Genomic DNA, 24,021 nt, shown 5'->3' with positions numbered 1-24,021 from the left:
GAGAAATAGACCGATAATTTAAAGACAATGGCATTACGGTATGTGGATATTGTCTTATTATTAAGGCATCCAATGCGGAAAACCTACCTGTTGTAAAATGAATACCAGTATACAGCTTGTAATATGTCACCGGTGCTGTATATGAATGCCCCCCACCTGTACAGAACGATACAGATCAGGCATATCACAATAATAAATTCAGTTGAACAACGTTTTGTCTAATGCCTTTAGTACCCTTTTTTCAACGTATGATGTATTCCGATGCTTGTATATGTTTGAACATTTTAAAGTGTAATCCATACTTTGGAAATCTCACTTTTATTTCAACCCATCAGTTACAATAAGAACATTTAACAAATTAGAAAATTAGTATTGGTTTATACCCTTTAATTTGACCATTCTGTTCATCATTTTGCTAATCTGCTTTTGATTAGTAATTCATGCTGTACATTACTTACAGTGGACCCAGGGGGAGTCGTGAAATTCCAGCTGTCTAGATTTGATATATACATTTTTTTAAAATTTACTTTCAAGACCTATATATACGTGTATCCTTATCAGAAACCACAACATAAAACTATTATAACAAAGGGTTCTTTTCTTTTCTTTTCTTTTTGTGGCCCTTCCTTCTTTCATATACACTTGACCAGGTTTCTAAAATTGCTGTTGTAAGAGTTCTTTTGGATTTTTAACTACTTGTATCTGGGGTGAAGCTTTAATGATGGTGTTACATAATGTACCAAAATAAACACACGTTGTGATAAAGATGGCTATTAGGGTAAGTGTAGTATAATTACATGCAATTATTTGTATTACAGTTTTTGGGATTAGGTGCTTCATAAAAGCCCTCTATTATAATAGCAATGGCATAATTCAAATGTAATCCAAGCCTTCTTTGGGTTAGCACTAGCACCTAGGTATCCACCTTCTATTACCCCCAATTATTTACATTAATGATATAATGCTGCCTTCGAGGGATAATTTGTAAGTCTGGCTGTCGGTTATTTATTTGTATGTCCCATCCTCTTAAAGATGCAAAAAGTATTTTAATTGCACTAATAAACAGGGAGTTGAGTAATAATAATAATAATAATAATAATAATAATAATAATAATAATTATTATTATTATTATTATTATTATTATTATTATTATTATTATTATTATTATTATTATTATTATTTGTTTATTTAGCAGAACCCTTTATCCAAGGCGACTTACAGATACTGTGCATTTACCTGTGTGCTAATCTCTGCTTTTGTATCTAATCCTGGCAGCAGTTTTTATTTAATATTATTATATAATAGCAGTTTAAGAAATGTGCTTTCTGTAGAGGTGTGTTTTAAAAAACAACAAAATACAACAACAGTTGGCAAAATACAATAATAATTACACTTTAATTGGCCTGTCCTCACATCAATAGACCAGGGGTCAGCGTGTTTTGTATTAGATGTGGTCGACTGGCTGGTAGCATTGTAGTTCAGGTGTCCACGAATAATGGTTTTACATTTACACTGGCTAGTGATTTTTAACCAGTGTAAATGTAGCCCCCCTCTGTATGGTATTCAGCTACTGGTACAGTGAGGGCCATGGAACTCATGAACTTTGCAGCCCCCCCACCCCCACCCAATTTGAATAGAGGGAAAAAAACATATAATGCTGATCTTGAATGGGCCAAACATCACTATTTCACGATGCACTTTTTCCCTAGTATTAATTATAAATAAACCAGTTGACTGATGAATATACATTGACTAGGAGAAGCTTGTCTCAAACTGCTATGTATAAAACTATTTCAACCAAAGTAATTTTGTACTTGCCTGAAACTCTTCCACTGTCCCGCACATGGCTTCAGGAGTGTGGGTGGGGATGTTAATACCAAGCGCCAGCTTCCTTATTCCTTATACATTAAATAAAGAGGACAGTTCAGTTAAACACATGTAAACAACATAGCACTTTATTAGGTCTGAGATTAACTTGTCAGAAATAGAGTATTGCTGACTAGACATTTTTTCTGTTGTTTTTCTACTGGCTTAGTAATAAGAGCTGTATTTTCACATATTATAGTTGCACATCTGCCATTTTGTAGTTCTCAGATGGCTATTTTAATAAACTCCTGCAACTACATTATATGTGTTAGAGAACTTCTACACTGCAGCTTTTCTATAATTGTATAACATTTGGACCCACCTTAAAATGACAGTAACGTTTGATTACATTTTTTACATTTTTTATATAACATCATTTATTGAGCTATAACACTCATACATTTAGGACTGATAATTAACTGAAACACATCATGAAATAGTTTGCAATAATCTAGTGTAGACAAACTTGTTCCATAGAAAAACTTGTGCCAACCCCCATCTTGTCTTTCCAGCCTCACAAATCATGCCCAAAGGTCTTGATGTGGCTGCCTTGTTCCTTGGATTTAAAAAGCTAAAATAAACTTTCTCAAGAGCAGGACGGTTGATCCATTGTTTCACAGAATATCTTAGTGTGGCAGGATAGTGTCACGTGCTGTGGGGCCCTTTTATTTACCAATTAACAAAATAAACCAAACAAAACACAGGAACAAATGAAAGGTTTGAACAAAACAAATCAGTTAAGAAAACACTCCAAATAAACAGACCTTATTAGTTCAGGTTGGGCAATCACCTTCACTGAACTCTCCCAACAATGTATTTGGTTTCCCTGTGGCTGAGGTTTGATTGACCATCAATTAGTCACTCAAGACCCAACCATGTGGAACTTAAATTCAAAGTAATTAAACTGTATTTGAACAATACACATCAAACACATTATTTACACCTGCAGGGCTTCCACCTTGGCACTCTTACGTATCAGTGATACCAACATGATACAGCTAGTTCTTTACAGAAACACGGTTACAATCAGTACTGTTTCAGAAAGCTTTCAATGAAATTGATGCAACAGCTGCACTTGCGAGTTCTAGTAAAATGTGATTCATAACCTTATATGTTTGACAACAGGATGATATTCGTTATTCAAATTGAGTGAAGAAATACTATTTAGCAGTTTGTGACATTTAAAAATGTGATATTATACAGACCTTCCTTTATTTAGACATTCTGAATTAAAAACTCTGTCCTCTCCAGACAGCCAGGGAATACAGGCAACATCTGTTCCTCATTATTCTAGTACTCACGGTACACAATGCACAAACCTTATACAGCTTTGGGCAAACGTTTTGCACCACCCTATAGAATTCACTCATTTTGCTTCATAAAGTCGAATGAAATCTGCTGAATAATGTTACGTTAACATATTGAATTACATACCACTTTGTAGTTTTCCATACGCTTAACGGAAAACTGCTGAACATATAAAAATGTGACATTTCAAAATCTAACATGAAATACTGTACTACAATTATGGATTCCAGTAAACTTTTTGCAATATCATTTTGTAGTTTCTTTCTCAATCCTAAAATTCTAGGTGATGCAAATTGGCCGTAGCTGTACGTTTAGTAAAACTGGTATTTTTCTTTTCCAAACTTATTTTATTTTACAGCACTGTTGAAAACTGCGAAGCAGCTTTATAGGTTGTATGATGATTAGATAGGTGGCAGGTTTGTTTACATTGGGGCTGTACAGATTGCAAGGCTTTACATGCTAACATAACTTCCCAGCAGGTATGGCTCACTTGTGTTTTGTCTACATCTGATAGCTATTTTAAAGGCAGTATTTCCATACATTGTCATTAATGATTGAGCAGAATGTCTTCTAAACATTTAATCTAGAATCAGGGCTCAATAGGCCCATACAGTACATGGTTAGTAAGTAACCTCATGTATTGTTTTAAAGTTATATAAACACAATTAGTTTGGGAATGTTCTGAAATGCTAATAATTTTCAATCTCAATAAGCACAATCATTTAAAAAAATGTGGAGGATATGCCATTACACCAGTAACAGAATCCTTATATCACAAACCAGAAGAAACCTCCTTTTCCAATACTCCATACAGTCTTCAGTACTGAGTAGTCATCTTGCATACTCGTACCAGCACTAGCATTTTGTTTTTCAATTCCAGTAATGAGCCACCCATCCCTCCTTTCCAGTGTTTTCATAGTCTGATTGAGCCTTTGCCATAATTACAAGACGGCTTCCTAAAATAGATTTTATTTCATTTACTCTTCTTTAATCATGTTGCATTCAAAGAGTATTGCTAAATTACTGGTTTGCCATCAATGGACATTTTCTTGAAGTTTTTTTGTCCTTCCATACATGTATAATCACTTCATCCGTGTATCTCCTTTTAGTCTCTTTAGCAGATCATTCCCAATTGGAAACTACATGACGACAATTTTGATACTTTAAAGACTGGACCGACAGCACTGTTACCCATTCCACATGCTGAAAGTCTTAAAATATCTGCAATTTATCTGGACACTTTAATTAGCTGTGACACGTGTTTTTAAAGCTGGATCTATTAAATTATGAGAAACCTACAGTATATTTAAAACACATTCATCCCTTTTCTGTACAAAAGCACTCCGCACAGTATCACTGGACACATTTCAGTGACACTTTAATAATACCCTGTTTTAAATCAAAGAGTCAATTACTGTATTTTAATGACAGCATGAAGTGTATCCTAAAATAGTTAATAAGTGGTACATTTAGAAACCAATGTAGATATTAAAACACAAAACAATCACTGCTGTGTTGAAACTGCACAAGGGTTATATTCATTACCATTTGAAGGCAAAGACTGAAATCAGAAACTTATAAATCTGGTCAATTTAAGGGTTCCTACGAAAAATCATGGCATGGTATAATAAACCTTTAGCTTGACTTAACAATATCTTGAACTTAAAATAGCCGATAATATGTATTATTATGCAAGATTTACTATGTGTTAAGTTAGACCTATTCAAGAGTTTGCTTCCCTAAGCAATCGGTATACCCTAGGAAGATTACAAATTACTGAATCATTCATTCATAACTTCAAGTACTCAATCATAAATCTCGAGTGATGTGTGCCTAGATGACAGACATTATGGCTGCATCAGAAATGTATTAAGGAATTAGCTGAAACATTTGTCTACCTCTTAAATTATAAATTATTTTACAAAGCTCCCCTACACAAATATATTACTAGGATACTTTGTTGTGTGCTGCATGCAATTTATTTATTGTTCTGTCTGTGTTTATACGGCACAACTGTAGTATATTTTTAGTGAAATTACAGTAATGCAGACAACCCTATCGCATGTCCTCCTATTCAATGGATGCACACAGCTGGATGCATATACTACCCAAATGAGTTATTCTACTGCTACACGAAAGAAAGTGCTAGTGGAAATAAAGAAATAAAACTGGGTCAATGGTCTATTAAGAAAAAAAAAAAAAAAACAGACGCAGATTGCCAAGGATAATATTACTCTGTCCCACTGTAGAAACTATGGACCCTATTTACAAAAAATAAACTCATGAGTTACCTGATGAATGTTTTTTCAAAGCCTGCTTTTTTTATATATATAAATAAATGAAACTGTTCTAGAATGTCAAATAAGCCTCATGAATATAAAATTATATTTTATTCATAAACACAGACTAAATAAATCTTAGTGAACGGGGCTCTAAGCCTGAAGAAGACATTTTGACGTGGTAGTTTCGAGTACACTGCCCCTCCTCAGTGTTTCTGGAACATGGATGTTCTTGGTTAGGTCCATAAAATAAATGTTTTGCTATAATTTATTAGGCACTGATTACACACCTCTTAGATTTGATACAAGGCACGGTCTCTTACACAAGTCTAATGTTCACCTGAGTGATTTAGTGATGGTGATTCATTCCCAACTGAAGGCTGCCTCAGATAAGCCAGCTGGTACACATTCCAGGTTATCCTACAGGTGTTCTAAAGGTGATGACCAGGAAAGGGTCAGAATTCCCTGCAGCCTGAGGAATCTCATGGCATATTGTAGATGTGTACTGACAGATACTGCCTTTCTGGAGTGATCACACAGCCACTGAAAACTGCACAGATATACTTGTGTCTCTACCTCATTTTTGTCTTATATATTTTAAATAGATCAAAAGTTAGAAAAAAAAGAACAGCCAAGTATGAACCTATGTTTAGCCCAAGCTACAGTACAAATGATATATCTTAAATGGAAACATAGCATTATTCCATAAAGGAACCAGCAATACCGAACTGGTATTTATCCATAACTTTAGACACTCAAGCATAAAGAGGTAAACCAAAAAAAAAAACTAGACAAGGTTCATCTTATGCTTATGATATCCTTCCTATAGTTTAACATTTCATGAACAGTTGTAAAGTGCATATCTAGCCAGTGTTAAGCAAGTCTCTAATGTGCAGTAAAGATATGTGGATATTAAATGAAACAACACAAACTACCAGAACTACAACCTTGTAAACTTAGTTGCTTTTCTGCAAGAGAAATCGCCTCTAACCAACACGTCATCAGCAAGCACATAAAGGCTCCGTGTCTTATTCTCTCATGTCACTTCTTTTGTTTTGGCCGCTCAGTCAAGCGCTGGGCAACCGAGACGGGAGTCGACCGACCGCTTAGATCCTGGAGGAAGGGCTGCCCTCAGCCACGGATTTATTATTCACTTCGGCCCTGAGCACTCATCACAGTAATCTGGCCCTGAGCGCCCATCACAGTTCACTAAACCATCTACAATTGCAATCAATGAAATCTCATCCATGGCGGAAGTTACATTTTAAAAAGTTACAAGTTACTTGAACACAATTGTACCTTATTACTTATTTATTCTTTTTTCACATAAAATGTAATACATTACCACATTTACAGTAGTTACTTGTCTGAAAAGTAACTACTGTAACCGACACTGAGAACCACATTTAAAAGTAGCTGGATCGGGAAGTTTCCAAGTCGGTCAAATCTGGTCCTATCAAATACACTACCACAACTTGAGTACATTTTCACAAAACAACCTGAACATGGGTAAAAAGTCATATAAAACCAAGGTCCAGAATATTAATTGCAATCAGTTTAATTGCAAATTTGTCAGTGGGTTAAATGTACTGTCAAAAATAAAACATAACACACAGACTGGCCACCTGTTAGCTAACTGTAGTTAAAACAGTTCACAGAGCACATTAACACTAATACAAATCACCCCAGGGGGATGGTCTCACTGCTACTACACCTGCTTTTTAACTGCAATATAGGGGATTGTACTGCAGGGCCTTTCCCCAGGCTGCCTCCATATAACACTGTTCTAGCAGCTGCACAGTTTGTTACAAACATTCTAGTGACATATCTACTATAAGTCCTCTCCTTTCAGCATCTTAAAGAGCATGTACACCTCATGTTCTGTTGCTGTGCAAGGCTCAGGCATTATCAAAAGTCTCTCCTTGTTCCACCATTACATCTTGTTACAGTACAATATAATGACACACCAGGTGGAAATCGTTTATTTTAATGAGGAAAGGTCTGTACGTGGTAAAACAAATGGTCTTGTGTAAGGGTCAATGACCTGCCTATAACGTGCTATCTCTAGAGTTGCAGAGCCCAAAGGGAATCCCAGATGTCACATTTGACTGAAAGTTACCTTACACAGTGAACCTAAAAATGTTGCTTAGGGGTTACTGTTCACTACTGTCAATCTTGAACTCAAGTCAGAGGAAGGTTTCTCTCATTGAGAATATAAACTTAGAAACATATAAAAGTTTACTACCGTTAAAGCAAGCGTAGTGGAAAGAACCATAGTCAAAGCATGGTAAAGCATAGGCCACCACTGGAAAGCTTAGAGAAGTATGTTAATACTTATTAACTGGTGGGTGATCCCGATAAAGAGGCACAGTTGTTTGAGTAAGATCAGGTGCATATTATGGCATTTCCCCTTGGATAACTTCCATTCAATTAATTAAGGTAAATTCTTTCTTTGATATTTTAGTTTTAATAGTTTATTGTATCTTGTTGTAATATTCTTGTTTTGGTCTTGATATTATGTTGTATTTCTGTATTGTGCTATTTTTTTATATGTACTGTCTCCCCCATTTCCCTGTTGTTTTAGAAATAAGCTTTAGGAGAATAATTTTACAAACAATATGAAATTAGACTATCACCACTGGATACATTTTCAAAACTTTTTTCCATATGGAATAACAACCTTGCTAGGTTTGCACTTGTACCAATTATTCATTTGCTTTAAAAAAAAAAGCCCCATATCTGCAACTTTTAAAAAATGATAGAAATGCAGTGTACATGTTTAGCTTTAGCTTATAAAAATTATCTTTTGTATGAGGCCTGATTAAAATAGAATTGGTTAAAACCATAATACCACTAATCCTTCTTGTGGAAATAACTTCATTTTAAATGTTCGTGCTGTCAAAAATACTGAATTTATTTTCCTGTCTGAAGTGCCAGACTTTTGAAGCTGTTTGTATAGGCACTGTTTAAGGGATGGACTCATCTAAATGTAGGATACATGCCTGACCACAGAAGCCAGTCCTGATTGAAGAAGAAGGCAATTATAGTTCTTATATTTCTTATATTTCATATAGAGAACACAATACATTTTAAAGAATATGGTTCCAAATGTGTTGTTGGTGCGCAGTAGTAGATTAAATTTGATATTATCAAAATGATAAAAAGAGCATATTGGGTTACTAAACAAACAATTGAACTTCAGCGACCTCAATCATAACTTTTATTCTTGCAACAGATCTAACTTTCCACAGCCTTTTTATTCTTTGTAGTGTGTCGTCCAGTGGTTAAAGAAAAGGGCGTGTAACCAGAAGGTCCCTAGTTCAAATCCCAGCTCACTTACTGTGTAACCTTGGGCAACTCACTTAACTTCCTTGTGCTCCGTCTTTCAGGTGAGACGTAGTTGTAAGTGACTCTGCAGCTGATGCATAGTTCACACACCCTAGTCTCTAAGTCGCCTTGGATAAAGGCATCTGCTAAATAAACAAAGAATAATAATATGGTTCACAAAGTATGAATTAAATAAAAAACATAAACTGTATAGGCTACTCACATAAGGGAATTGTAAACCCACTGATTAAGACTTGTGTTTCTATACAGCTGACCAGTTGAAAGACTCCTGAAAGAGCCAGGGAAAATTATCTCTTTGTATTGTATCTAATATGACTTTTCCTTCCAATCCACTGACTAATTCTTCTCTTAAGTCAATCTCCAAGTTTAAAAATCTCAATAATTCTAAAACTGTATTCAGTGAAAAACTTTTTGAAATAGTATTGCATTGACTTTAATCAATCAACAATGAACACATCTAAACGTCTACTCTTTTGACATTAGAAAATAATGTAATAAACTATATATATATGTAGTCTGTGTACATGGCATAATTATACAGTATGGTACTGTATATATTTATCTTATTCCAACCTAAAATACTTGGAAATGGAAAAGAACATTAATGATGACAAAAGCCACAGGACAGCATTCATTAATCATCCTCCTACGTTTTATTGCTCAGAATACATTTCATCATCTGCACTAATTTGAACTGAAGACAGACACAGAATCTTCAAATCAGACTTGGTCAGTTTAGGTAGCATTTGACTTAAGCAATTGTACAGGATCATGGTTTGGCATTAATTTGGCTGTAAGAAAGTTACATGTGGCATTATGAGTCAAAGTAGCGATTCTGCCATAAAAGGAAACAAATAACGTCAGCAAGACTGAATATCCACCACTATAAACGATGTATGTTTTACAGTTTTGGGTGTGGGGCATTAAACTGGATTGTGTAGAACATTAAACAACTAAGAGATAAAACTTTATGAAGATATATACAGTATAAATAGTCTCTTTAAATCCAGGATGGAATTTTTCTTTCAAGGTTCAATAAATGTATGTACAACCCGGTTTATCCCATTGCCAGATCACTTTCTCTTTCAAAACACTTTGGAGAAAGTGAATTCTGCCAGCTGCTCTCCGAAGTGGGACAAACACAATCTCAGTTCAAATTGGTCTGCTACCAATAGCAATAAGCAGGGCTGATTCAAATCACTTATAGTCCTGGCTGGGGGCAAATGGAAACAAGGCACACTTTTTCGTATATGCAAAGCAAGCACATCATCCAACACATGGCTTTTAAAGAATTAGCCATTTTTTCTGCAAAAAACAGTGTTTTAGTGTGTGTGTGTAGAACAAAAAAGGTTTGTTTTAACGTTGCGTAACGCCCACAAGAAGAATTTTCAAGGTTAAGGCCCATAAAGACCAATTCAAAAAACAGGGTTAGTATATATCTTTTTTACATCATTTCTGATAGGCTTTTTTTTCCAAATCACAAAGCAGGTTCAACTACTTTTAATATTCTGTCAGCATCTCCTTGATAAATATTTAATTAGCATCAACATGGTCCGATTCAACTCTACAGTTTAACATTTTTACTTGGTTTTGCTTGTATCTTTACTGCCAAAATACTAATCAAAACTGTAGAATAGCAGCTTAAGGGTTGTAACCCTCCTTTTGTGTTTATATTCAGTAAAATGCTAGTGTGAATAAGTATTTGACATTTTCAAATTAATAAAATCAATATAATACGAAATTACATGATTTTAAATTTAAAAACAACATGATTGCATTTATTTCTGTTGTGATTTACTTTTGTGTCTGTACTAAGTGCACAGTATTTAGAGTATTTTAATAGACATGTCATAATATTCACTGTGCTTCACTAAAATTAAGTGCAGTACTTAAGCATCTCTTTGTAAGGGTTCAGTAAATAACATTTCACATGATAGTCTTTCTCGTGAATGGGTTTTGTAGTTTTGCAAGGTATACAATAAAGTCCATGATGAAAGTCCACGCCATTCTCTGATGAAGGAATAAGCAAAAACATTTGTTTATTTGACTTAGTTTTATGACTCATCCTTTTAAGTTATGAGATACCGGGGGTCTACCTTCTTCTAGTGTGTGAATCAAAGTCAGAATAGACCCCTAAGTGATAAAAGCTTGGCATTTCCAAATTTGTTTTCCCTCAACATATGCATATTTCCAGGAAGCTCCAATTGACAATAGTTTACCACTAACCTATTATTTAAACTGAAGTCTAAATAAATATAGAAATATAGTCATATATTCATACAGTCACACACAGTCATTGAGGATTAATTATTAGTATTTTTTTGACATGGATCAGCCTTTCGTCCTGCTAAATCATCCTATTTTCTGTTTGATTGTGTTAGCACAGCTGTTATTCTTAAAACAACTTCAGAATTGTCCAAGTTGTTTTCTGAAAATGATAACATGTTTAAGATTTATGTAATGTTAATGCTGTCTTCTGGGTTTTTTTTTTTTGGTTTTTTTTTTAATATTATCCAAATCATCCAAAACATGTTTTTAGCAATCACAGCTCATAAGAAAAGCCTTAGCTGTTGGTTTGGGAGTCATTTTTGGCAGGCAAAAGAAAACACCACATTTAAATGCTATAGTTTTGCTTCTTGAAAAGCCACAGAAGTAATTTCACATCAGTTGTGAGAAAGCTAATGACAGGAAATACATACAGTGCATAATGCTATGTTGGTGAGGACTGAGGAATGCGTGAACATTCCCACATACAGTACAATACCTCTAACACAATCTACCCGCGGAAGAATAAGCCACTGGTCAAGATACAATGTGGTGAACATAAAACATTTATATTAGAAGCCTTAATTATATATTTAATCCTTACACCAATATCAAAAACAATTTCAACCAACTTGAAAGGTAAGCAGGTAAGTCATTTTGATGGCTTTTCGGAAAACAGTTTGCCAATAAATATAAAGTATGGCATGTATGATTCATTTGCTAAATGTCATTTTATTTTTAATTACACTGTTGTTTTTCCATTTTTTTCAGATTACTTTGTAAAGCAAATGTAAAATGTTTACCAAGCTTTTTCAGTAAACTTTTATTCTTTGCTTTTCAATGCTATCCAAAAATGAGAGTTAATTAAAGCTGCATGGGTGTAATTCTCTACTATTAAAACTCTTATAAAGCAATGGCTATTGTAAAGGGATTTTAGTATTTGTACATATTCCAGTCTTGGTGGCAAGCCTTTGGGTCATCTGCATCAACAGTGGTTGGATGCCACAATGAAAGGGATTCTGAAATGAACATTGCAGCCTCACTGAAATGTACATAATTGAAATGAATGGTTTTGGTTTACAAGCAGTTATGTGCTTTGCTTCATGTTGTAGCCAAGGTCAAAAAACCCACACTGGTTCAAAACCCTCTGCCAAGAGAAGACCGCGATGCTTCTCTTATCGTCAAGTGCCAGTGTTTGACAGGACAATGCTGGCCAAGCTTTTCTACTCATTTTCCACAGACTGCTTCAAAAGTCTTAATTCAATAACTCGATGAGCAAGCTGTTGTAATAAAATCAAAGTATCTCAGTTTGGGAAACATCCAAAATGCTTTATTCGTCTGGTACTCTGTATAGCTCTTATTATTATTATTATTATTATTATTATTTATTTCTTAGCAGACGCCCTTATCCAGGGCGACTTACAATCGTAAGCAAATACATTTCAAGTGTTACAATACAAGTAATACAATAAGAGCAAGAAATACAATAATTTTTGTTCAAGTGTGACAAACCACAATTCAATAATACAGCAGATAATAGTGATAGTGACATCAGGATATGATTAAATAGTGATTGTTACATCAGGATATGATTAAATACAAAGTACTACAGATTAAACACTTGGCAGATTACAGTATTCTGAAGTACAGTATTAAATGCAGTAAAATAGGGGGCAGATAAGAGCAAAATAAAGCACATTTACATGAAGGTTTTAAATCAAATCCTGCTTCTACACCGTTTAAAATAAAAGCCAGCATATTATTTCATAATTACTTCTGTATATTTGCATGTTATAAAAAGTTTAGAGTTTAACTTGTCAAGGAACACTGGCTCATGCGACTTTAAGTAATGGACATTTTTCCAAGAGACAATTGATTGGGTAAGTGTAGTCTGACTGATAGAGGAAGACCATGGCTGCCAAGGATTAGTAGGGCAGCAGTGTGGAGTAGTGGTTAGGGCTCTGGACTCTTGACCGGAGGGATGTGGGTTCAATCCCCAGTGGGGGACACTGCTGTTGTACCCTTGAGCAAGGTACTTTACCTAGATTGCTCCAGTAAAAACCCAACTGTATAACTGGGTAATTGTATGTAAAAATAATGTGATATCTGTATAATGTGAAATAATGTATAATGTGATATCTTGTAACAATTGTAAGTCGCCCTGGATAAGGGCGTCTGCTAAGAAATAAATAATAATAAATAATAATGCACAACATTACCAAAACATTGCATGCGAGAGAGATTCGCAGGATGGATTTTTTACCAAGTACTGAGTACTTGTAATAAAATGGCTACACACTGTATTGTACTGTTTGCTAGCCTACTGCATTAACGACTGGAGTGATCTTGTTGGTCTAAGTTAAAGTTGCTTGTTTTAAACTGTAATTATCTGCAGATCAGACATCACAAAACTTGATCCTTAAAGGGTAAAGCCTTAAATATGAACGTTTACAACTCAATGATGCTATTTTGATTTGCTGCTGCTTAGACTAACTGACTAGACCCCAGCCCCCCATGCCCTAAAGTCTCCTTTTGTGAGTTATCACAGCCACAAATGGTATAGACCACTGATGAGGTCATAAACCACAGGGTTCTTTGATAATGTCTGCCGTTACCCACAAAACTAGTTACTCTAGTGACACTAGTCAATAGTTAGTCTGTGTAAACCCATTTTTTTCATATGTAGAAGAGGGAGGATTGGTTTAAATTTAGCTTAAATATACATGGCATTTAAGGAAAAGTTCAAAATTAAGAAACCTTGAAAACAAAGTAAACATCGCCATCTAGTGGAGAATGAAATGTCCCACTCCATTCTACATCAAGTACTCGGCCATTTTTTCAACTCTCATTACAGGTTTTAATATAATGCAATATATTGCTTGCCACTCTCTGAATAAAAACAACCTACAAGTCAGACAACGTGGGTGTGTTAAGTACCTGGGCAGCGCACTGAGCATGAGCAAAGTGGGTTCTTTCACTGAGCTACTCTGATTATTAACATTGAGAGGGTCGGAATTGTGTGGTCAATGAAGAGAGGGTAATCTAGTACTTCTGTTGGCAGATTTCAAACTATTTAAATTAAAAGCTAAAAACTGTTTTTTCTTTGGGTTCAGTACTGGCAAAGGTGCTGATAAGAATATGTGTTATGTATTTTGAACACATGGGGCCCTATTTTGAAAATTGATCAATTATAAAAAGCAAAAGGGATATTTTAACACTAGAAAATAAATGACCCTGAACAACAACAACAGTTGCTTTCTGCAATCAAATATATATGTTTTATTTATTTTACTGCAGCCATGGTTTTAATCTCTCAGAAAACAGATGTTTCAATAAAATGCATTTGATACTCCACACAGGCTTGACAGTATGCTTCAACTTCATGAAATTTAATTTGGGTTGTCAAAAAAATCAATCGTGATTTATCTCGCAATGAAAAAATGGTTAAAAATCTTGGTTTTAATCATATATTTAATTGATACAATTACTGCATCCATTTTATTCAAGTTTGTTTTATTACTGATGCTATTATTATTATTATTATTATTATTAGTATTATTATTATTATTATTATTATTATTATTATATTATAATTTAGCATTAGCTAGAATTTTAGGATTGAGACATAATAATAATAATAAAAAAAAGAAAAACAAATTTAGACTTTTCGTTAACATCATGTAATGAAAGAAACTACAAAATTATATTGCAAAAGTCTACTGGAAGCCATGATTGTAGTATAGTATTTCTTGTTGTCAATTTTTTCAATTTGTGTCAGTTTTTCATTAAGTATATGGAAAACTACAAAGCAGTATGTAATTCAATATGTTAACATAACTTATCTGTATGAAGCAAAATGTGTTAATTCTATATAGAGGGTGATGCAAAACTTTTGGCCACAGCTGTACTATATTAATTTTTTTCCTTTTTAAAAAAAGAGAAACACACATTTATAATAAAAAAGCAACATACAATAGATGGGATAGCTATTCAAGTTAAAAACTATGTGGTAACATTTTGGAGAGAAATGTCTTCTGTTTTCTCCTTGTGGATCCCATCAGGCCAGCATCATTATTTACCAGCAACATACTAAACTTACTGCAGAACTCAAATGGATGCCCAAAAGGTAAATGGATGCAGTGGGCCCACCACCTTGATTCTCACATACAGAATGAGCGTTAACCTTGGCCATCATTTTTCCTCAAAGTAGATAAAGTCCTGAAAATAAACAGGAAACTGATCAGATTACAGTAAAAAGACAATCAGCAAACCTATTTGAACATTTCATTGAATATCCAATTTGCTTAATCAGAAAAAATGTCTTTATGCGTTGTACTGTGACTAAATCATATGTTATTCTTTTATCATGTCTTCTCTGAAAAATACATTAGTGGCTTTGAGTTCACAATCAAGGAGTAAAAAATAATAATAAAAAAAAACACAAAAAACCCACAGATTGTACAGCTTCTGTATAAGCAACTATTTTACCTTGACAACAAATCTAAAAATGCAATATTTATATACTTACAATGAGGAAGCATGCACCAATCATTACTGCTTTTATTTTAACATCCAGGTCCATAGGGAACTGTATTCCAAAATTATCGGCATCGGTAAATGTCTCCCTAAAAAAGCCAGTCCATTGCTTGCAGATTTTGCCAACTACATGAGCTTCATCCACAGATTTCACCTGCATAGAGTTTTATAATTTTAGATTTTCAAAACTTTTTAAAATCAGAAAAGTGGATAAATAAATATGCTGTTGGGTTTCCAAGAAGCAACTTTCATTACATTTCATTATACCAATATATGTACTAAATGGTTTAACACCTCTGGAGGCACCTACAGCACCTTGTGGTGTCTATGCCACATTGCGTCCAAGCTGTAATCAGGCCAGGGGGTAAATCTGACCCACTTAGAAACTTGCCATTCAACCGGTACTCATCATGAAGGACAAAATGTTGATAACTATATGAACATTCATTGATTGTCTGCATTGATTTTATAGTTCAGCTGATTTGACGGTAACGATTTTTTTTCACCTGTATGTACCTCAAAGATAGTATCAGAACAGCATTTGCAATCACAACATGGGCCCTCCATTTTCAGGACAGGCTCCTTTCTTTCATTTTGAATGGTGAATTTAGGTTTTAAGGGATGCCAGTCTTGAATGACATAACCAATTGGATTGCCTGGTGGGGCTTGTACTTCTAACTGTAAAAGAAAAAAAAAAAAAAACTCATTAATGACTACAGGGGTATTTTATTTCATTAATTTTTAGGAAATTAGCTCTGAATCAGATTATACATTTTCCTGAAAAAATACATAAAGTTAAGCTATTTTAATTTAGAATGATAACTTACATTTATGAACATAAAAGATATCTGGCATTACATTTATGAACATAAAAATAAAATGTATCAGTAAGTTTTTACATAAAATATCTATTACCTCTTGAAGACAGCAGGGACAGCAGCAGCCAACACATTTCAAAGGTCTGCTCAGGGTTAAAACTTCTTGGCCATAGTTATCCAGGACCTTTATGGTAAAGGGACGCATGGGCCCACACCAGTTTCGGGTACAGCAGTCATTTTCTTCCGCCGCAAAAAATATTTTTTGTCCTAAACTGTTTTTAATTTGATATTTGTTGTTACTCTCGCAGCCTAGAAGAACTAATTAAAGAACAAAGATAACATTATTTTTTTTTGTTTTTTATAGCAGATATTTGTAATGTGCATACTCTCATTAAATGGTACAGTATGGTAGCCCTTCCATTAAATATTGATAAGGTTCAGGGGTAGTTTCATATACTGAATAGTGGAATATTATGACAGCCAGAGTGACGGGTAAAATGTTCTCAATTGAACAGCTCCTGTGTCAATGCCTGAACTGCATGTACAGTTCACCTATATTTTGCCACATTCCTGTCTATGTTGGGACTGTGTTAAACCAGGTATAGAGGTATAGGGACTTTTATATCTGCCAAGTCTCATCTGTCTCATCAATATCAATTGTGCTGATCAACAATCAAAATATCAGACCAATAACTCTGTCTATTTGAGATATATAGCGGCACATTTTTAAAAGTTACACAATTTTGAAGCAATTTTAATAACTATTTTCAAAGATAACAACAACAACACACTTCAGGGAATATATATATATATATATATATATATATATATATATATATATATATATATATATATATATATATATTGTGGTTCTTTTTTATAGCCTATCGTGGCATTTTGTACATTTGAGAAACCACACTTTCTGTTTTCAATCTAAATTACATTAGGGAGATAACACTCTTACTTTCAATAAGCTCTGTTTGTTGATGAATAAGCAGTTGATCAATCTGAAAAGATATTACATCAAAATAAATAACAAATCTTGAGAATGTAAGTATATGCATAGCTAAAGGATATTTTTCAAGTCAAGGGCATGTAAACAGGAATCAATTTTATTTGAAAACTGCAATTTTATAAAGTGGTTCATTTTACTTGGATAAAATACCAAGCTCCTGTGAATATGTTGTATAGCATGTATGTTATCACTCTCCAGTTCGTGATAAACTCAGAATGTCTGTTATATCCGTGCGCAATAATATACATATTTAGATTTCAGAATATAATGGCAGTTTGTTCAATGAACAGTCTATTTAGTATACTTGCTTGAAAAATTGTTTTTTTTGTGCACTGAGTGCTTAGCCTATAGGCAGTCCCTGACAATTTAGCCTTCCCAATCTATGGGTGTGCCAGAACCAATGCATTGCTCCAAGATCCACAGCAAAAACCAGCAACCTGGCACAGCCAGGAACGCCAATCTAACTGTAGGACTCACCTTGCATTTACCAGGTAAAAACATATAGAGCAGTATATATTTAACATATCCAAAAAAAAAGGAAATAAATACAAAACACCAATAAACTGTTACGGGAATTAAGTATACTGTTTACCTGTGTCAAATATTCCAGTCCTGGGGGACAGCCTGCAAGCCTCTGTGGTGCTGGCATTGATTCGATAGTTGGCAGTGGAATGTATACTAGGATTGTAACAGAAAGCAACAGGGAGGTGTAAGAAACCAATAAGTGGTGTGTGCCACTGTTTCATTACATGAAGGTACTTTTAAAGACTTGGTGCTGACTGAAGGAATCCTTTTTATAAAAGACCAATAAAGAATGCTTTATTTATTTATTTATTTATTTATTTATTTATTTATTTATTTATTGCAATGAATATACTGGTAACCTATCAAGTCATTACCTGTAAAAGGTCTGTTTGCTTAATATAAACACACCCCTCAAATTTTGACTATATACTATAGCAGCAGAGGTTTTGTGTGGCTAAAATATGAGAACACACAAGACATAATCCTCAAGACTTTTATACAGATTTACTCATTCATAATTGTATAGGTTTTTTATGCATTGCATTTGTCTTTATTTTATTGTTTTCGAGGACACCTTTGTAAATGAGGCCTTGGTCTCAATGGGCAAATCTCCTGGTTAAAAAAAATCTACAATACAGATTACAAGTCATAAGAACATTGTGTTTGCATAAGTATGTTAGCAAGAAACAAGCCAATTATTTTAACTGCACTTTCCTGAGCCACCCTAAATGTTTAGTCTAGTTTTATAACAATTAGTAGACATGTTCCCTCCTCGTCAATCAGGACAAAATTTTGGAAATTGGGCCCATAAATGGATTATTAAGTGTGAAATATAAAGAAAAGTACACTTTCTCTTTCAGAATTTGTGTAAATAACAGTACATTTTGCTATTTTGCCCATTAAATAAGGAAACAAAAAAAAGGTTATTTGTTACCACAGCACCACCAACTGTTGGCTTTTGGAATAGAATTTAAGTTTATATCACATCTTACAGTGTGTATGTATTTACAGAGTGGCTGAAGTTTATTCTTTTCATTTTATGTTTTTGTTCAGAACAATACAGTACACATTGCATATGGTACCTGCAACAACCGAAACCGAGATGTCTTTTTGCAGTTGTAATGTCAATGTTGTCATGCTCTTTGGCCAACAGTCTGGTAGTGTGTGATTTTGGTTTAATAAACAGCAGGCCGCACCATAATATGCTACTGAACAATCCACAATGTTTCCTCTACCTCGGATACCTCCATGCACTTACAGATATAATTTAATATCTGTGCAAATTACATTTCTATTCAACTGAGTATCCTACAGTATGGAAACTCATAAAGAGAGCAGGGGTTGCAAAGCATGTTTTCTCCAACGTGCTGCAGGCCCTCAGCTATTTGTGAAACCAGTTGTGATGATGTTCTTTGTTTCAGCTTGAGCAGAAACTCAGCCACTACAGAATAATAATTTTTTACAACAGCATGTAAGTCTGGTCAGATGCATTTCCTTGACAAGTGAGAGTGCAGTGTCAACATAACAAGAGCTACATTTACAACAAAAATAGAGGTGGCATGCTATGACTGTAGCGCTATTTTTGCTAAAAGAAATCTACTTGACCCTGTACTTTTTTATTATGAGATGGATTTACAGCAAACTTCTAAGTACTAAGCCAGTGGGTGTTAATTTATAGTACCGGTAATTAAAGAGAGGTTATGCTAATACTTTGGGTGTTAGTCATAAAAAGAGCAATGCTATAAATTAAACGTGCATTGCATGTAAAAGGGTGTTTACAATAACTTGTTAGAATGATATTACAAAAAATGTATGATATTTACACATCTATTTTGCCCACCAGGGTTAACGACAGTTGTAACAGGTGTAACATTCTACTTGTACTGTTAAAGGGTACATAAGGACCTTTTTATTTTATTGTGTTACATGTTCCCATGTGTTGCTACAACTGTTTACGTAAGGTGTGTGTATTGTTTTAATTTATTTATTTTTTTCCATTTGGACCACTTTTTTAAACTTTTAAATTGCATTCCCTGCCTCAAGATGGCTTCCCATGTACCTGCATGGACCTATCAGAACTACATTTCCCATCATCCTCCAGCTCACTGGTAAATCCATCTCAGTTACATATGTGAGTAGGAAGATGATGGGAAATGTAGTTCTGAGAGGTCCATGCAGGTACATGGGAAGCCATCTTGAGGCAGGAAATGCAATTTAAAAATTTAAAAAAGTGGTCAAAATGAAAAAAAATTAAAATAAATTAAAACACACACCTTACGTAAACAGTTGTAGCAACACATGGGAACATGTAACACAGTAAAATAAAAAGGTCCTTATGTACCCTTTAATATGTGTTTTGTGTGGTTATCCCTTATCAGCAATGTGATCATCAGTATCAATAGCTTCACTGCAATATGAATAAAACCTTGGCAGAATGTGTACAGCTTTAAGTTAAACAAAATGTCTGGTAAAACATATACGATTCTTAACTCTAAATGATTTTTAAAGAGAGGTTACAACTACTGTAATTACTGTGTAGTAAGAGAAGTAGCTTTCCATTAGCCAATAGAATATACTTTTGATGTCAAATAATTACTTAAGTACATATATTAATATCTTTTCAATAATACAGAATCAATTGCATTGTACAATGGATAAAATTTATTTTACTTATCATATTTTGTTTTGCAGTTTCTTTCTTGAAATTACTATAAAGTATAACTAATACATGGAGACTAGTGCACTATAAGTAATCGATTCATAAATGTATAATCTATCAATTGATGAGCAGCCTTCCCACGGCCATTGAGGCTGTGTTTATTAATTATCTGAATATTGAATTAATCAAAGCAATCACAGCAATCAATAGATTGCTCATCAAATTCATGAATTGTTCACACAGCACAAAGTGACACTTACCTGGTAGTTGAGGCACGGGATGTACATGATTTGGACATGGATGTGCATCACCTGTAATTACGATAGCAACAATTTATAGGACCTCAAAGAATAGTTCACTTTCCATCCAAATACAATTTTGCCTCTCTATGAAACTTCACACAAAGGTGATGGGCAAGCATTTGATGCACAGAGCATTTCACATTAATTGACTAACATGAAGCAAAGCGGTGATTCAGGCAGGGAACTCACTTTTAAATCAGTCATTCAAATCAAGCTTATTAAGTGTCGATAACAAGACAATTGTCAATCGAAATAGCAGTACCTTATCGCTAACAACGTAATCGCTTGTCCAGTGATCGTCAGGGAAAGGATTCAAATCTTACCTGATCCATTACCTCCCTGCTGTCCGTTAGGGTTTGCCTACTCCTCCCCAGTCCACCTGTTTTTTTGGCTTTGTCTAAGGGGGAGGGCAGCTATCTAACCCCTGCCCATGGCTTTCCTACAATCAGCCTCTCCACTTATCAGCGGAAAAATTATGGTCAGATTCCTGAGGCGAGGCCAAAGGCCACAGATGTATTGTATGTTAAATGTGTTATCCTAGAACGTATAATGCGCATAAAATCGTTATCGTTTCTAATCTGTAATAAATATTTTATCTATCGCATGAGTTCCCTGACTTTTAAAGCAGATCATTTCCTCTTATGTGTACATTAGGGCTTCACAGTAGCTGTGTGGTCAGTGATAAAACTGGTGTGTCATCTTCTAACTAACTGGACTACTGCTACCATCTGGTGGCAATATATCGTAACAGCATTTTGCAAACAATTCTTATATCTTTAGGTTAATGTTTGGTTCTACACATATGGAAAAGTCACTTTACCCGAGTACTCCATAACAGTGCCCACTTATTTTCCTGAAAAACAAACACAGCGTTGAGATAAGGTTTGCAGGCATCTGCACATTTTGCTCTACTGTCTGCTCTGCTTGTTTTTCTGCGTTTCTAAATGGAGCATATAACCTCCTTACAGCAAACTAACTGATCTCAATAGGAAATGCAAAATGTTCTGAATCACTTACTATTTTCAAATCTAAAAAATGGTTGTCACTACAGACAAAGGTCCTATGGTGTCATCTGAGGGCAATTGTTATACATGATGGATCCTCCCATTGTAGTAATTGTGCACCTGCTCTTACACGCTTAATTCACATGAGTGAACTCTTTATGTGAGGGTTAGCCTAAACGATTAAAGCAAGTGACTAGTCAAAGAGACAACTCCAGGTATTATAGCTGATTAAATAGTTCAACTGCTGGATTGCCCAATCACCTTGGTCTGCGTTAAGAAAGGAAAATGTAACAAGTGCGATAGTCCATGATTAATGCTAAGGGTATTGTAACCAGAATAGTAATTTATAGAACCTCATGTAGGCAGCTTTTAGTCAAATTTTCCCAACATATCTCGATCCAGTAGGGAATACATTACTAAATGACTTCAGTAATTACTAAAATACTTATATTAATATGTATCGAGTAATAGACCATCAATTGCACAGTGGATACACCTCATTGTACTACGTTGTGTCTGATGCGGTGATAGCTACTGAATCTGGAACTAACGGGAAGTACATTTCAACGGTGTTTTCGGATCTTGGTGTTTGGTAGAATACAAATGCTTTTAATTTCGTAAGATTTGTCTTCACACTGAGATGCCAATTGTATGAATCCGAATCACTTTATTTGCTTATAGTTACCAGACTTCCAGTAAACAGAGTAGCCTGTATAGACACTGAAGTGCATATAAACAACCAAGGATAAGGTAACCTGTTTGATTCTAAACGCATTTATTTCATATTTTTTTGTTACTCGTTGCATTGTAAATTGTAAATTTAGTACTCACCCAAAAACTCAAGCTGATACAACACACAATCACACAAATACAAGTTGTTTTTAGCTTTATACAAAGCAACCTGAATACAGAGCACTCAAATTGTTTATGCTGCTGTAGACCAATTGGGTGTTTTCAAAATATATCATTTGCTGCACTAATGTCGACGTCTGGCTTCTGTGGTCGCCTTGTTATGATCACGTGGGTTTATCAAGTGGCAGGCTCGCTTGCAGCTGACGCCTAGCCCTATGCTCTCTCACGTGCATAGGGCTACAATATGTGTCAAATATTATCAATGCTTATTACCCGTCAGGATCCATATTAAGCTACTTAATTAAATTAAAACAACAGCAGTCACCAATGTTACTTTGAAGGAAAAAGAGAACAAATGAGACCTCATCAGGTCGTTCTAGTCGGAATGCAAGTCGAGTGCTAAACCTCAAATTGCATGCGTGTTGAAAAAGCAAGAAACCCTTATCAAAAAATAAGCAACAAAGGACTATATTATTGGACTGTTACGTTCATTTTTACATATGGTCGATTCAATCTATTAAAGACAGTCCCGATTAAATGAGATCTACTTCAAGTACAATCTGGTTTTGTGGTAAAGGTGACAAATAGCAATACGAATGATGCTTTATTTAAAAGTACAAAGTCTGCAGATAGATTCTGTATTATATCAAGTCTATTTGCTTGTTATCTCGCTCACGCACACGCTTGCTTATCTCACGCGTTAATAATAGTTTGATTCTACACTTAAACGTAGTAATTGTAGTAGTATGTTTTTTATTGCCATTATTTTTTATTGTAAGATAGTGAAGAAATTATATTGAAAATGCTTTATCTATGTGTGAGAACTGCCAACGTATTATAATATGCTGTTGCAGTTTAACTTTTTGGTGTCTTTTTTAAAGTAAGTACACAATGTAATTACAGTAATTGGAGTAAAGTCACAGCGGGAGGGTGTTGCAAAATTCAATAGATACTAATTTTATTGTTTATTTTTTTGGTACTGTTGAATATCAATACAGATCTGTATTTGGTTTAATGGCACTAAACAGATCGGTTTAAACTGTCCTCCGGGTTTGGTCATCTCACCGCATTTACATACACACTTAGGGAAAAGGATCAAGATTAAAAATATACTTAGTATGTGTTTATGGTTAAAAATATACATAGTCTGGTCTGATTCATATAGAAAAACATATGAATACAACTACACTATAAGGGATTGTCAAAGGAATAGCCTGCCAAATACATTGTCAATAGGGTGTGG

General features: G+C 34.5%; 1 protein-coding gene across 3 annotated transcripts; it reads right to left on the bottom strand.

The window, feature by feature from the left end:
* Positions 1 to 12,416: 12,416 nt before the first annotated feature.
* On the bottom strand, positions 12,417 to 22,956 carry LOC117417393 (phospholipid scramblase 1-like). Of its 3 annotated transcripts, XM_034029531.3 has the most exons (9): positions 22,758 to 22,956; positions 21,743 to 21,775; positions 20,881 to 20,931; positions 18,029 to 18,114; positions 17,386 to 17,428; positions 16,519 to 16,739; positions 16,120 to 16,281; positions 15,596 to 15,757; positions 12,417 to 15,285 (listed from the first exon to the last, which is right to left on the bottom strand). In XM_034029531.3, the coding sequence occupies exons 2-9, from the start codon at positions 21,753 to 21,755 to the stop codon at positions 15,259 to 15,261; spliced, it is 765 nt and encodes a 254-aa protein (XP_033885422.3). In that variant the 5' UTR covers positions 21,756 to 21,775; positions 22,758 to 22,956; the 3' UTR covers positions 12,417 to 15,258. The 3 variants fall into 3 exon arrangements, with proteins under 3 accessions (XP_033885422.3, XP_033885425.3, XP_033885424.3); XM_034029534.3 differs by lacking the exon at positions 21,743 to 21,775; XM_034029533.3 differs by lacking the exons at positions 21,743 to 21,775; positions 22,758 to 22,956 and adding an exon at positions 21,246 to 21,719.
* Positions 22,957 to 24,021: the final 1,065 nt, after the last annotated feature.

Source organism: Acipenser ruthenus, chromosome 12, assembly GCF_902713425.1.
Source record: "Acipenser ruthenus chromosome 12, fAciRut3.2 maternal haplotype, whole genome shotgun sequence".
Taxonomy (NCBI): Eukaryota; Metazoa; Chordata; class Actinopteri; order Acipenseriformes; family Acipenseridae; genus Acipenser; species Acipenser ruthenus.
This window is presented reverse-complemented; position numbering and strand designations above follow the sequence as displayed.